Raw genomic sequence first — 15,047 nt, 5'->3', positions numbered from 1 at the left:
AACTTTGCAAAATACATTCGGGGCTACACTCGAAACATTCGGGGCTGAAGCCCTGGCAAAGTCGGCAGGCGACGCCCCTGATAAGATATATAAACTCATGCTAATGTATTATCATATATGTTTGGTAATGGCTCAGCTGTCTCTGATTGTTCTACTGACTTGGAAACTGGATGAGTCATGGAAGCAGTAAGTCAAGTCGCATCAAAAATAGTAGTGGCAGAACTTCCAAGAGCCACCTGGTGGTTGTTTGGGTCAACTGCAGTTTGTGCCATTTCTGCCGCAAAAATGGGGTGCGTAATTCATGCAGGAACCCGTCCAAACTTAACTGATACCCACTGTATTGTCCAGGTGTAAGCCCAGATAGGTGTTTTTACGACCTCCCCATTGACCCCATCAATGGAGACTGGTAGCAGAGTGGGCTTTGTCCTGCAGAAATCCACCACCATCTCCTTGATCTTTGAAGTGTTGAGTTGAAGGTGGTTGAGTTTGTAACATTACACAAAGTCCTCCACCAGGCTCCTGTACTCCTCCTCTTGCTCGTCCCTGATACACCCCACAATTGCAGGATCATCAGAGATCTTCTGCATGTGGCATGACTCAGTGTTGTAGCACAAGTCAAATGTGTACAGGGTGAACAGGACTGGTGAGAGCACAGTTCACTCTGGAGCTCCGGTGCTGCTGATCACAGTGTCAGAGAGACAGTTCTTCAGTCTGACTAACTGTGGCCGCTCGGTTAGGTAATCTGTAATCCAGGATAGCAGGTGAGCGTCCACACCCATCTGCAAGAGCTTGTCTCTCAGTCTAAGGGGTTGGATGGCACTTGAAAAGCACTTGAGAAATCAAACAACATGATTCTCACAGCACTTTTCCCCTTGTCTAGGTGAGAATGTGTCCTGTGTAGGAGATAAGTGATGGCATCGTCTACGCCCACTTTCTCCTGGTATGCAAACGGTAGCGGGCATGGCGTACCTGGGGTCTGAGTATGCACAAGACCAGTCGCTCCATTGTCTTCATCACGTGTGATGTTAGAGCAGGGGTGGGCAACTAATTTCCCCAAGGGGCCACATGACAAACTGGGACTGTTGAGGAGGGCCGGACCCAAAATACCGAACTCAAGTCTGAACTCAATTCTGTTCAATTCTATTCTGTTCTTGTATAACATTAAGAAAATCATATGGTTTTGTTTACTAGTCGTAAGAACAGATGAAAATGTGAGGGAGACAAAGGAAAAACGGCAATATTTAATCTATGTCCAGTATTTAATCCTCATTCTCGAAAATGATTTTTTTAAAATTGACATTTTTTTTTTCAGTTTTCAAAGACTGATATAAAAAAGTACTACAATATCTATATAATTTGGCTAGGTCATGAAAATGTGAAGGAGTCAGTACAACCAATAGGCCTGTGCCACCATTTCATCAACACTCAGCAATATTTCATCATTAAATCATTACCATCATTAAATTAACTCTATGCAGAATTAGACTACGAAAATGTGGAGCAGACAATAGTAGGCTGTCATTAGTTAATCAACATGCACAAAGAAAACTATTTTAAAAATGTAGGCTATGTTTTTGCTTTAACTTCATGCACATAACTGTGATTGGTCAACTCGCTCTGTGTGTTGAGTCGGCTGCTTCAAGCACTGTGGGCAGTAGCATCATACTAGTTCGCTAACATAAGCTTTGCAAATAAACTCAGACATATTTTGGTTACAATTACGGGGTTATCCGATTGTAAACTGTCTATCTGCCAGTAACGTTTTCAAATGAACACTTCGTATCGCCAACGAGCAGCAGTAGGAGTTCGTTCTAACAACCTTTGCGATGGTGAGCGACGCAGACATAAGAGACACACAACTTTGAAAGGTTTACGCCGACGTAAAGGCAACTGCATTGTGTCGACGCAGAAGCATAAATTCTATTCACCAGCACATCAGTGAGGGTGTTTACGTCGTATGCATCCACGCACAAATGTATGGGCGTACAAATAGCAGTCGCTTTCAAAATAAAAACAACGATATTGATTTGCATGCATTATCTCTATGCTAGGCTCTTGACTATTGTTCTTTCACGGACCTTACGCGGGCCGGTCAGGGAAAGCCCACGGGCCGGATGTGGCCCGCGGGCCGTATGTTGCCCATGTATGTGTTAGAGTGACAGGCCTGTAGTCATTAAGCTCACTTGGGTGTGGCTTCTTAGGGACGGGGGTGAGACAATGGCAATGGTGAAGCCATTGTCACCATGTGGGGGAGGGGTGCGATAGCCTGTGATGATGGGGGTTAGTGTTGCACTGAGAGTGAGGGGGGAGGTGTGGGTTGGGCAAGCAAGAGCAGTGTTTGAGTCAGCAGGGGGTGGTGGACAGACAGACAGACAAAGCGGTGAAGAAAAATAAATGTATGCACAGTGCGTACAGGATTACGGCTGGCGGCGCCACTGTGCATTGTTCTGCGTCATTACAAAGAAATGCACATCTTCTTTGTGTTTCTCGCGTGTAATACAATAATTTCCTGAAAACTTTGTGCATCGAATATGGGCTTAAATCGCAGCTCTGGATGTCAGCCAACTAGTGGTGGAGAGTACAAATAAGATTTGTCACCGTACAGGGATCTATCGTCTGTTTTAATCAGTGACGCATTTGTTTGTCGCAATTTTGCGACTTTGCCGCTTAGAGGTTTAAAGGAACACGGCACCCAAAATCAGTAGTAATATATGTTCTTACCTTAACTTTCACGAGTTGAGTCATACCTCTCCCGCGTCGGTATGTGCACTCAAACGCCCTGCGCGCGGCACGAATGTGTTAGCATGTTGCTATGCTAGCAGGCTCTGCCATAGCCGTAGAGGGAGTAAGATGGCATTAATCAAACACATCCACGTTTTCCCTACTTAAATACAGTTGCACAAGTAGTTGATAAAAATGTGTAAGGTCACACAACATGAAACGTGACGATTTTCCAAGCGAATAAACAGGAGAACTACAATGTCTGGCACCCCATTTTCTCAGCAGAAATGGCACAAACTGCAGTTGACACAAACAACCACAAGGTGTCACTTTGGAGTTCTGCCACTACTATTTTTGATGCGACTTGACTTACTGCTTCCATGATGCAGTTTCCAAGTCAGTAGAACAATCAGAGAAAGCTGAGCCATTACCAAACATATATGATAATACAATAGCGTGAGTTTATATATCTTATACCCTATTTGTCACGGTTACTTGACAAAGATAGATTTCGTAGTGTAACGATAAGCACATGAGAATTTCAGCGGGGGCACGGGAACTTAAATTTATCACGGTAGTTTAAGCTTACACTTGACAAAACATTCTAATATGAAAATGTAGATGCAATTGTTGTAAGATGGTGCAGCTCCTTTAAGAAAGCATCGTGCGCAGGGATGGAGAGAGAGAAAGCGAGAGGGTGTGTTAGAACTTGAAAAAGTAGACGTGCTGTTGAGACTGGAGCGAGTCATATTCAAAATAATGCAAAAAATAAATCCGCAGATAAAACCAATTATCCTCATTCATTGCAACCGCAGCATGCCTGCTTGCCGACGTTCAAACGAAAAAGATATCAAAGCACCTTTTGCGTTTGAATGTAGCACGATTTTTTTTTAAACAGCTAGACAAATGATTTAATTGATTATAGCCTGTACACCAGCAATTGTTGAACATTTACCTGTACAAGTACATTGACAGTAGCCCAGCCTAACAAGCATGTTGCATGTTGTAGGCCTACTGTAGAAATTTCACTTAAATTGCAACCGCAACATGCCTGCTTGCCGACATTCAAACGACTCGTTCAAACGTCGAGTCTGAATGACACGACTCTTGCTCCTCATAACCGTGTATAAAAAAGTGTTTTTTCTTTTCTTTTTGAGCACGTCCGAATCCCAGGACATAACGCACTGGACCTTATAATAGGCTCGAGATATAATTCCAAATTCCAAGCTTCCCGAAATTTGAAATTGCGATCAGTGACTGGCTGTGACCTACAGACCAGTTTCCATAGTGCACATCTTATCAACAGTTTGAATGTCGTGTGTGTTTCTGCTCATTGACAAATACCGTTCAGCACAATGATTCATGCCCAATTAATTTCCCCTGTTAAAGTGTTCGCCTTTGTTAGGCCTACACTATTTGGTTTCGTGATGTAGCCTATGATAAACACCATATGGCCAAATATGTGACTCAGCATGTTATAGGCTATACAATTTCCCCTCTTAAAGACAAGCTGGTGTAGCTTATTAGACTAGGCTACTACTAAAATGCACCGACGGTAGCCTTGGCTATGTGTAAAGTAAGCTATCGCATGATTTCATGCACGTAAGTTCATACATCTGTCAAGTTCGCATAGGGCCTCGCACCCCCTTGCGACGGCCCTGCAGCTCCTCCTAAGACAGCGAGGAAAAAGTTAAAATACGCGATAAACCCGGAAAAAGTTGACAGGTTTGTTTCGGTCCCGGTGATTATTTGTGAAATTGTGCAAACGACAGCCTTTTCAAGGCATTTCAAGCAAGGAGTCGTAGCATGCAAGCTCCCAAATTGACCCAGTAGCCTACAAAAGGCATCAATAGCCTAAATTGTTGGGACTGGGGAGGGTCATGCGTTTTTTCTCAATCACTTTGGAGGGTCAAAAATGTCTTGCTGGCGAGGGAGGGTCTTTTTGACTAACGCTCCCAAAACTCCTCCGGTAGCACCTGAACAGTCCCTAATTGATTATAGCCTGTAGGCCTACACCAGCAATTGTTGAACATTTACCTGTACAGGACATTGACAGTAGCCCAGCCTAACAAGCAGATGTTGCAAAAGACATCAAAAGACGCAATTAATCAGAAATAAATAATGTAATCTGCATCGCTTTATTTAACAAACTGCAAGCAACAAGAGGGTTGAGTTCGCTGTGAGGCCAAACCCAAGAGCAGAGCCTATCTGTTAAGGCACTCGATAGACTATAACGAGCTGTGTGCGCCTGGAAAGACAATAGAAGATGCTTTCTGAATAGCACAGCGAAGACGGCTCTGGTCCTCCCATACCCTCCCCCCACTTCCTATAGCCTACCATTATGACTTGTTGTCGTTTTGGGACATTAAGCTTTTTCACGTTAACCCCCTCTCCCCCACCCCCTTCTTTCACAAGCAGTGGGGGAGCGCGGGGCACAAAGTAACACTTTTTGGTAGACAAAGGAGGGTTCTCCGCGCTTCTGTCGGTTGGCCACAAACCGGTGCTACCAGGCCAGGACAGATATTTTAGAGCAGGGGTGTCAAACTCATTTTCATAGAGGGCCACATCATTGAATTTATAGGTTACTGAGGGCCACATAATCGGCGAACATGTGCATGGTGCAACCATGAAATCGGTATTGCAGTATGGCTTATTCAAAATTGGTGTGAAATAATGGTCCTAACCACTTTAAAACAGTGTCTGAAATAAAAAACAAAAAGCCTACAACAGTAATATTTTCAAATGCAACTTCTAGGCTTACAGTATTAGTTAACAACTGATCAATATGCATTCATGGACTGACATTGATGAGAATAAACTGCAGTCAATAATGTGCATAACAATGTCCATAACACATATCACCACTAAAATTAACTGTGGCTAAGAAAGGTACTGTGTGTGTGTGTGTGAGTGAGTGAGTGAGTGAGTGAGTGAGTGAGTGAGTGAGTGAGAGAGAGAGCGCTATGGTACGTACACCCACCCACCCCCACCCCCGCAAAAACAAATTCACGCGTGTACAATATTTGTCCGTTTCCCGGTTTTAGGTCTGTGCATTGCAAAAAAAGTAGCCTACATAGCATAACAATATCCACATGCAATAATACAACAACAACGTCTACGATGACCTATTCATTTGGACAAATTGATACAGCCCTATAGCTAAAGTTACCTTTAGTTTTGTTCTAGCGTACCCTGACGTCTGGCTTTAAACAGCTGTAATCTAACGTTCTGACAAGCACACCAATTGCCTACCTTGTTCTTGCCCATCTGGAATAACTCCTCTAGCTTTGCTGCCTCCATCCTTTCTGTTTTCGTTGTTTAAACTTGTGATATCCATAACTAGTGAATTAGCCCAACATTGTGTGCTGATAACCATATATAGATAGCCGAGTAAAAGAAAACAACAATTAGCCTAGTTGTGCCTGCGTGCGTATTCTGTCTCCTGCTCAAACAAAATGTGTTCTCGTTAATTTTTATAACGTGTTCACTAACTTTACGCGATAGAAAATTGTAAATAGCCTGATGGCATGCAGCTAATGGGATACTGTGCATAGTTGGGAAGGTATGGTGAGCCAATTTGGTGTGATACACATTACACACACACAAGGGAAGTTTTCTCTCGTTGTTGAGGGACTGACGTGCGGGCACACAGAATAGGCTAGGCAACAGGCCGATGTGCGTTTTATTTGGAGACTGTTTTGCGAGACAGAGACTGAGTTTGCTGCTGATATTCTGGGGATAGGCTACAACATAGCCAATGTAGGACTTTAGCCTTTTAATATATTTGCTGCATTGGATCAGTCTTTCTAGAAAGAACAGGCAAGAGCTTTCTAGCCTCACGTCAGCAGCGCCGCATCCCATATACATTAAAACACAGCGGATGGCGGGCGGGTGCGGTTTTGAAAATTGGTCAAAAAACTTTGCTGATGAATGGATTAAGTTTTGCTATGCAGTTATGGTTGAAATAATAGCCCATCAGCGCATCTCTAGTGTGTGTGCGCCTCTCTCTCGCTCAGAGGGGAGGGGGAGGCTGAGGGGTCGATCAAGCATGGATTCTAAACTTTGTGGTGGATAGGATCTACAATTAGGTGTTAATTAATATTAGGTCGAAGTACTCCCAAGTGCTATTGCGCCAGACATTGTAGTTCTCCTGTTTATTCGCTTGGAAAATCGTCACGTTTCATGTTGTGTGACCTTACACATTTTTATCTACTACTTGTGCAACTGTATTTAAGTAGGGAAAACGTGGATGTGTTTGATTAATGCCATCTTACTCCCTCTACGGCTATGGCAGAGCCCGCTAGCATAGCAACATGCTAACACATTCGCGCCGCGCGCCAGAGCGTTTGAGTGCACATACCGACGCAGGAGAGGTATGACTCAACTCGTGAAAGTTAAGGTAAGAACATATATTACTACTGATTTTGGGTGGCGTGTTCCTTTAAGAGCCTGATCTGCAGGCGACTAGTTGGCTATTTTTAGGTCACCGTGTTGGCGAGCACCATGTTGGAGACCCCTGCTTTAGCCTATAGCCTTGTATTCTGTAAGGTCTACTGTTTATTTTGATGAGTGAAGAGTTTGTGATATATTCCACTGAGAAGAATGGGTGTGGAGTTGGGTGCAGAGCTGTATGCAGAATGTAAATATGATTACATTTCATGTAAATTCAAAGTTAATTGTCTCGCGAACTGTTCATCACAGCAACTAGCATCATTTGAAAGCTGATTGTGAACATTCACATGATGCATCTGTGATATTTGTGTGATAAGTACATTGTGAGCAGTTCAGCAAAGAAATGGTAAATTTGAACACACTCTGCGTCCGTTGGGTCCATAGGGTTGAGTCAATTTTGACAGCCATCACACGATAGACAATCAGATAGTGATCAGTTTTACAGTATACACAGGAGCAGAAGAGTTAGAAGATACTGCACTGACAACTTGATGCTGTCTATTGCCAGGCTATTTATAAATAATACGTGCTAACATGCATTGTGAAACCAGCCATCCTGTCTGCTTGTGATTCTTGCAAGAGTAGGACACACATACACACGCACACATAGAATGGCAGCTTTTTTTCACATGTTTGATTCACACCCCCAATGCACCCCAGACCTCCCACCCACCAATGTTGACACCATAGCTAAAGTCTTGCTTGGTATTATTTCGTCGTCAAAACATGGATAGATTTTGACATTTTCCTCCAGAGATGTTCTAACAGGATATTCCAATCTTCGATTGAAAACACATAATAGCTGTGGGGTCTACAAAGAGAGACCAGAGGCAGTTTTGTTTGAATGGAATCCTTTGAGAACAGTGGCTAAGTTACCTGAACAAACTATGTTGGGGAAACAGTTAGATTTATATAAATTAGACTATATCGATCTTTAAAATCTTACAAGATTTATGTGTTGCATAATTGTACAGGTACAATAGAAACTGATACGACTGGTTCAGTGTGATTCCTCAGAAGATTAAGAGTAGGGCTGCACAATTATGACCAAAATGATAATCACAATTATTTTGATCAATATTGAGATCACGATTATGAATTAATTTTAGTGGCAAAAATATTTTTTCCCTAAACATATTGGACTTGCTATCTGGCTCACCCAAATTCTTCCCCTCACATTTACTCCCCTAAATTACTGCAAATATAGATTTGACTGCGACTTCCAAACTTCCAAACAACTTCCAAACAAATGTTTTGTGCGTGCTACTTTGTTAATATTTGGGAAAACGCCCAACGCTCCCCATTAGCCACTTAAGCTCTGCTTCGTGTTCATGAGTTTACTGTAATTGTTAGTCCAGGGGTGTCCAAACTTTTTGACTGAAGGGCCACATTGGGTTTTGAAAATTGGCCAGCGGGCCACACACAAATAATAATAATAATAATAATAATAATAATGTTTTGTATTATTTAAATGACAAAATAATTTTGTTGTAGAAAATTAATTTCTTAAGAAATACTGTTAATTTGATGCTGTTTAATTCATTTATAAATGGTGCACTGTCACTTTAAGACTCTTTGCCAGCTCCACTCAAATATAGCCTATGGCTAGTGCTGTGCCTATGGCTGTGCCCTCTCACAGTTTATAAATGGTCAGTAGTGGGAACTACTGTTGCCATCGCCCTCTCTCCCACGCTCAAATGCGTCCCCAATTAAATGGACTAGCATAACTTAGTTAGATCTGCTGCAATGGAGATACACTATGTATCTCGATGTGACAAGCTGTTTTGACATTGACATTGTAAACGTTCTCTAAGAAGAGTGTAAAGCAGTTTACAGTAGCCTAAAGTTAACCACAACGTCGTCTATCGCTGAAAAAAAATAGCGAGCGGCCTATGATAAACTAATAAATGCTCGGCGGGTCCGGATTAAAGTGCATGGCTGGCCGCAGTTTGGACACCCCTGGTTTAGTCATTCGTTGATATGTAAAAACACTGACGTGTAGGCTACATTTTCATTATTGTTCACTCGTTTTGAGTAGGCTGTGTCTTGAAACGCATATGCATTGTAGGTTGCACATGTAGCTTATAAAATAGCCTAAATGAATAAAATTCACAGATCCCGTCGTTAGCTCAACTCTTATTACAGTATAGGCTATCGGAGGAAGCAAACAAGGACTAAAAGTTAACGTGATAAAAAAGGCATGTGTGGTTTACGTCATGTGATGTGTTTCACGGTATGAGTTGAGAGCCCTGCTTTGCTTATATTTTTGGTTAACTTAAAGCGATGGTTCGGAGTAATTTCACCCTAGGGTCCTTTGCACCATGACCCCGAGCCAAACACCCTCCCAGAACCTTTTTTCCCTTGGTCGAACCCTGGTCGAGTAGCGCTATCAAAAACGAATGACGTTCTGCAGTCGTGATGTAGCAGATAATCAGGCAAGTCTTATTTAAATAAACTCCTGGTGCACTTACAAACTTTCTAATGCCTCGTTATTGGACTAAATGTCGTAGTTGTACTACTGCAGAAGTTTTGTACCATTCAGGGCATTATTAGTGGGGTAATTTACGAGATAAAAGTTGGTTCCATCATGACTGCAGAACGTCATTCGTTTCTGACGGCGCTACTCGACCAGGGCTCGACCAAAGGAAAAAAGGTTCTGGGAGGGTGTTTGGCTCGGGGTCATGGTGCAAAGAACCCTAGGGTAAAATTACTCCGAACCATCGCTTTAACTTGCCTGAAATCCGAAATATTTTCAAACAATGGATGATCCGCTTCGAGGGACAAGCTCTTGGCCTTCCGCTGTGCCACACATTTGATTTTTGATCGTCGTTTATTGTATAGTCTAACTAGCCTACTAATAGTTAACATAATGTCACTAGTCCACAGTGCATCAGGCTGAGCAGTGCAGGGAACAGCGGTCATTGGTAGGCTACATGCAGGCACATGGTCAGACATGTTTAAGGAGCGCTTGATTTGTTTTGTAGCGGAGCGTTCTATGGGTTGCCAGGTTGGTTCTATGGGTAGAACACGCATTTGAAATATCGCTCGATCACGCAAATTTGATCGTGGGAAGCCAAAATCGTGATCGTGATTAAAATTCGATTAATTGTGCAGCCCTAATTAAGAGTACAGGTCAGTTTTTTATAAATGAAGACACTCACGACCAAAGAGAACTCCGGCCTTGGGTTATCACCGCGGTAAACTTGGTAAGCCTGCGGGCATCCACCTCAAACCACTGCAGACGATCATTTCTTCCTGCACACCAGCCTCCATCATGGAATTCATCCTCATGCAGCCCAGTCTAGTGTAGTCAGTAAAACAAACACACAGGGAAAAAAACAGCTCTTTCATCATAAGGTACGGCAATTTCATCTTAAACCAGCATAAATCTCCCTTCAAAAGAAACATTTACATTTTTTAATTTATCAGACACTTTTATCCAAAGTCACTTACAAAATGAGATAGACCATTCAAGATACAAGATACAATTCAAAAGAGACCAGGTAGGAATTTCAATTTCAATTTAATTTCACTTATAGAGCGCCAAAACATTACACATGTCTCATGGCGCTCTACAGAGTGTTAAACATTCAGAGAGAGCCCATGAGTAACAGGGGTGAGAAAAAAACTCCCTAGAATTGGAGATACATATAGGAAGAAACCTCGAGCAGATCCACGACTCAAGGGCCTGACCCATCTGCCTAGGGTCAGTTACAGGGCAGTAAGGTCTGTATACATGATAAATTAATTGGTTAGTAAGGTGTAGAGCAGGGGTCTCAAACTCTCGGCCCGCACCCGGCCCAATTCCAGCCCACGACCTAATGTCAAAATATTAATGTAATTCAGCCCTTGAGGGTATTTTTAATTGCGACAAACAACAACACTGGTTAAAATAGACCAATAGATCCAAGTACAGTGACAAATTTGTACTCTCCTCCACTAGTTGCTAGACATCCAGAGCTTCGATTCAAGCCCAAATTCGCTGCACAAAGTTTTCAGGAAATAGCCTACTCGTATTACAGGCGAGAAACACGAAGACGTGCATTTGTTTGTAATAACGCGGAAGCAATGCAGGCCATACTTTTGCACAAATTGAAGCAGAAATAGGCCGACATCAAATGTTGGAAAAACGTTCACGTGTGATTAAGTCTTGGGTAGGCTATGTATGTTATTCAACTATTCTGATTCTGAAGGATGTGGTACAGATAGCAAGGGTAATAAAAATAGGGCTCTGAAGAACTACAAAGTCACCCACGATAGGAACTGATTTGACCAGGCTACTTTATTGTAGGCCTAATAACGGTTTGTGGTTATAGGCTAGTAATAGTTTACTATTGTTGGTTTACATCTTAGGCCTACTGTTTTCCTGTTAATTTGTTATATGGGTAATATGACAAAAAAGAAAGTAAAGCTGCTCAAATATGTTCAACATTTCAGTATTTACTGAAAGGTGCATAATTTGAGGCGCTTACCATCCAGTGGCAAATTAGATGGTTACATTTACCCCCTTCATAAACTTTTGTTTATACTCAAAGATTTTTATATTTCCAGGACTTTATCTCTGACCACTTTCAAACCTTTTGAAATTTTTATGTCAAAATCCAATGGTGTTGTTTTCTTAACCCTAACCCCTAACTAAAGTTTGCCATACAGGTTTAAATAAGTTATGAGAGGAAAATATTTTTATTTGGTGTGAAACACACACATACCTGTTTTTATGCTTTTTATTTGTTTTTATAATTTGTATTAATATTTATTTTATCATTATTTTATTTATAAGATAAGGTTGCTAGCACAGGAAAGAGATAAAAAGACTTGCACTTTCTGTTTGCAGTTTTGTGTAGTATTTAAAAAAAAACCATTGCATTTTCAGAAATACATGTAGCCGTTCTTTTTTTGTATTATTCTTTAACACTGACGTGGCTGTCCAATCAGATGACGTTGGCCGTTTTTTTACACTGATCACTAAATTTATCATAACTTTTGAAAGGTTAAGGATATTCCATTTCAGTTTGTTTTGTTAAATAGCCCACAACTTGCTGAACAAGTCATACACTCTATATTTTTCTCTATCCTGTAGAGAAATATGATAAACATCCATTTTTATGTGAATTAAATAAAATTTTGACAAATTTTGGACATACATTTGGAGAGGATTTCATTACTATATCTGTTAATTACTATATCAACATCATTTTATAGAACTAATCCTTCTGATTACAATGATATGTATATCCCATTGATGGTATATACTCAAGAAATAAGGTTTTTTGTGTGAGGTCATTCAGCACCAAAAATGGAATGTTCGGCACAGGCACGAAAGGGTTAATACAAAAGTTGTTTGTGTTTGGGAGTTACATACACCCACCAAATTTGGTGTGTGTATTTAAAACTATATGGCAACCACAAGTCACAGTGACATAAGGGGGCGCTATGGACTTCCTAGGCCAAGCCCAGTGCCAAGGCTCTTCCCCTGTGTATTCACAGTACTGCTTGATGTGTGTGCCAAATTTCATGCGTTTTCACCCAAGGGAAGCACCTCTGGGAATCATCTCTTTTGGCATCACAATTCATCACATTTTTGTCCGCACAAAATCCCAAATACCTCACTTCCTGTTGGCTAATGCATTGTACATACAAAAGTTGTTCATCTTAAGGAGATACACGCACCTACCAAATTTGGTGTGTCTAGCTGAAAGTATATGCCAACCACTGGATCAATCACCTAAGGGGGGCGCTACCGAGTCCCTGGGCCACGCCTGGGGCCAAGCCTTTGTGCCTGTGTAGCCATTGTGATTCCAGATGTGTGTGCCATATTCCAAGACTTTTTGACCATGTGAACCACATCAAAAATAGCAAAAAAGTGAACAAATAATAATAATCCTTACAAAAACAATAGGGCCTTGCGCCCTTCGGTGCTCAGGCCCTAACTAGATTTTTTATCTTAATATGAGATAACACTTAGTAAAATATCACTTTTTGCAGTGCACAAACTGCAGCACTGCAAATAAAATTAATCTAAACATGTTTACATGATGAGATGTCTTAAAATAAGTCAAACTCTTATTAAACTAAGTCAAATGATTTTATGAGAAAGTGCTAGGTACTTTTCTTTTGAAAATAATACCAACTACATGTTTTGATCTTGATATCAGATTAATAACACTTGGTTAGATTTTGTTAGATAAGCAGGGTTTTTTTTTTCAGTGCAAACACTGAAAATTGATTATTTCTTTTCCCAGTTCAAAGAAGGGAAGAGACTGTTTCTTGTTCCTTAAAGCAGGGGTTCCCAAACTTTTCCACGGCAAGGCCCCCCAAATACCACTAGGTTCTGGCCAAGGTCCCCCTTGATGTGTTATTAAACCCATCGACAATACTACGGCAAATGTAAAAATACATTAAGCTAATCCTAATGATTATTTTAGCTACAAGCACTTCGCGATGGAGCATACAGTGTGTAAAAATAGCATTTGGGGTTTTCTGCTACAGTATATGAGAGCCATCACGCTACTATTATTCCCAGTCATTATCATGGAAAATATAATGTTCAGATATGCAACAAATTATTATAATGGCATTGTATAACAGCCCTCATAGTAATAGGTATATTTTACATTTTTCAAATGTATTTATTTGTTGCTTTTATTTTTCCTTCCAACTTGCTGAGGCCCCCCTGGCACCCCCTCGCGGCCCCCACTTTGAAAACCACTGCCTTAAAGTATCTGGATAGATGTTTTAGTTTAACAGTATGTGTGTGTGTGGGTGGGTGCGTGCGTGCGTGCGTGCGTGCATGCGCGTTTGCGTGTGCATGTGCGTGTGTGCATGAAGACATGCTGAAGTCATTACATTTCTGAACTGAGGCCAATATCTTGGGCCCTGATACTGCACACCAAATTCTGTTTCTCATCCAGACCTTACAGGAAATACCATTTAAAGGAAATACCATTCCTGGCAGATGGTAATGCTGTGTGTGTGTTAGCTATAGTGGTTGGTATATTACAACTAGAGGAGTATATAATATATATATATATATATATATATATATATATATATATATTATATATATATTTTATATATATATATATATATATATATATATATATATATATATATATATATATATATATATAGCAGTACATGCTATAACCACCATGGTGGTAAAGAAAATAAAAACACAGTTCCTAAATCTTCTCCATCCCATACTCCTGCAACTCTTTGTAAATCTCAAGTGTTACACCCCCCCACCCCCCATGGTTACTCAATGATTGTTTAACAATGCTAGACAACAATATATAGTTTCTGTGTGTGTGTGTGTGTGTGTGTGTGTGTGTGTGTGTGTGTGTGTGTGTGTGTGTGTGAAATGCAAAACAATAATCATGTAATAAAACATGCAACTATTAACTATTGAAATTCAGCGATTAAGGCAGTCTGCAGGAGCCCTAACAAGTCACTTGCCGTAGCATGCATCTAGGTAGCAGCTATGAACATTGTTTTGGACAGCTTTGCAAGATCGCAACACAGGCTGTGGCCAGGATACCAACAGCTGACTTTAATCAATGGGAGTTGTAGCAGAGACATATTCTACAGAATCTTTGGTTGAAGGCTGCCTTCAAAATTTGTCAAAACAAATGTATCTTAGAGGGCAGCATTTTATAGAAATATTTGATTTGGACATATCTCGTAGTTAGTGACTAACTACACACAAACAATCGCTACAGGACTCACACAGAGCCAACCTGTCCCGTGGCATCAAGGAAGCAAAAAAGGAATACACTCACAAGATAACCACCCACTTCAAAGACAGCAGGAATGCACAAAGCCTATGGCAGGGTATTCAGGCCCTCACGGACTACAAGCCCGCGCCACAGAGCTGT

General features: G+C 41.1%; 1 protein-coding gene across 6 annotated transcripts in view; it reads right to left on the bottom strand.

The window, feature by feature from the left end:
• The window catches only part of LOC143099259 (inactive carboxypeptidase-like protein X2), a 386,609-nt gene that overhangs the window by 343,396 nt on the left and 28,166 nt on the right, over positions 1-15,047 (bottom strand). For 5 of the 6 annotated variants that reach the window (XM_076262344.1, XM_076262343.1, XM_076262345.1 and 2 more), the window contains exon 3: positions 10,335-10,474. The exons of the other annotated variant lie outside the window; for it this stretch is intronic. In XM_076262344.1, coding sequence (XP_076118459.1) covers positions 10,335-10,474 — 140 coding nt within the window. The remainder of the gene's footprint in view (positions 1-10,334; positions 10,475-15,047) is intronic. 6 annotated transcript variants of the gene reach the window in all.

This window comes from Alosa pseudoharengus, unplaced genomic scaffold (assembly GCF_046254945.1).
Source record: "Alosa pseudoharengus isolate Yale_2024_CS ecotype anadromous, Long Island Sound unplaced genomic scaffold, YU_APseudo_1.1 YU_APseudo_1.1_scf_26, whole genome shotgun sequence".
NCBI classification, from domain to species: Eukaryota; Metazoa; Chordata; class Actinopteri; order Clupeiformes; family Clupeidae; genus Alosa; species Alosa pseudoharengus.
Note: the sequence above shows the minus strand (reverse complement) of the source record. Positions and strands in the feature narration are given on the sequence as shown.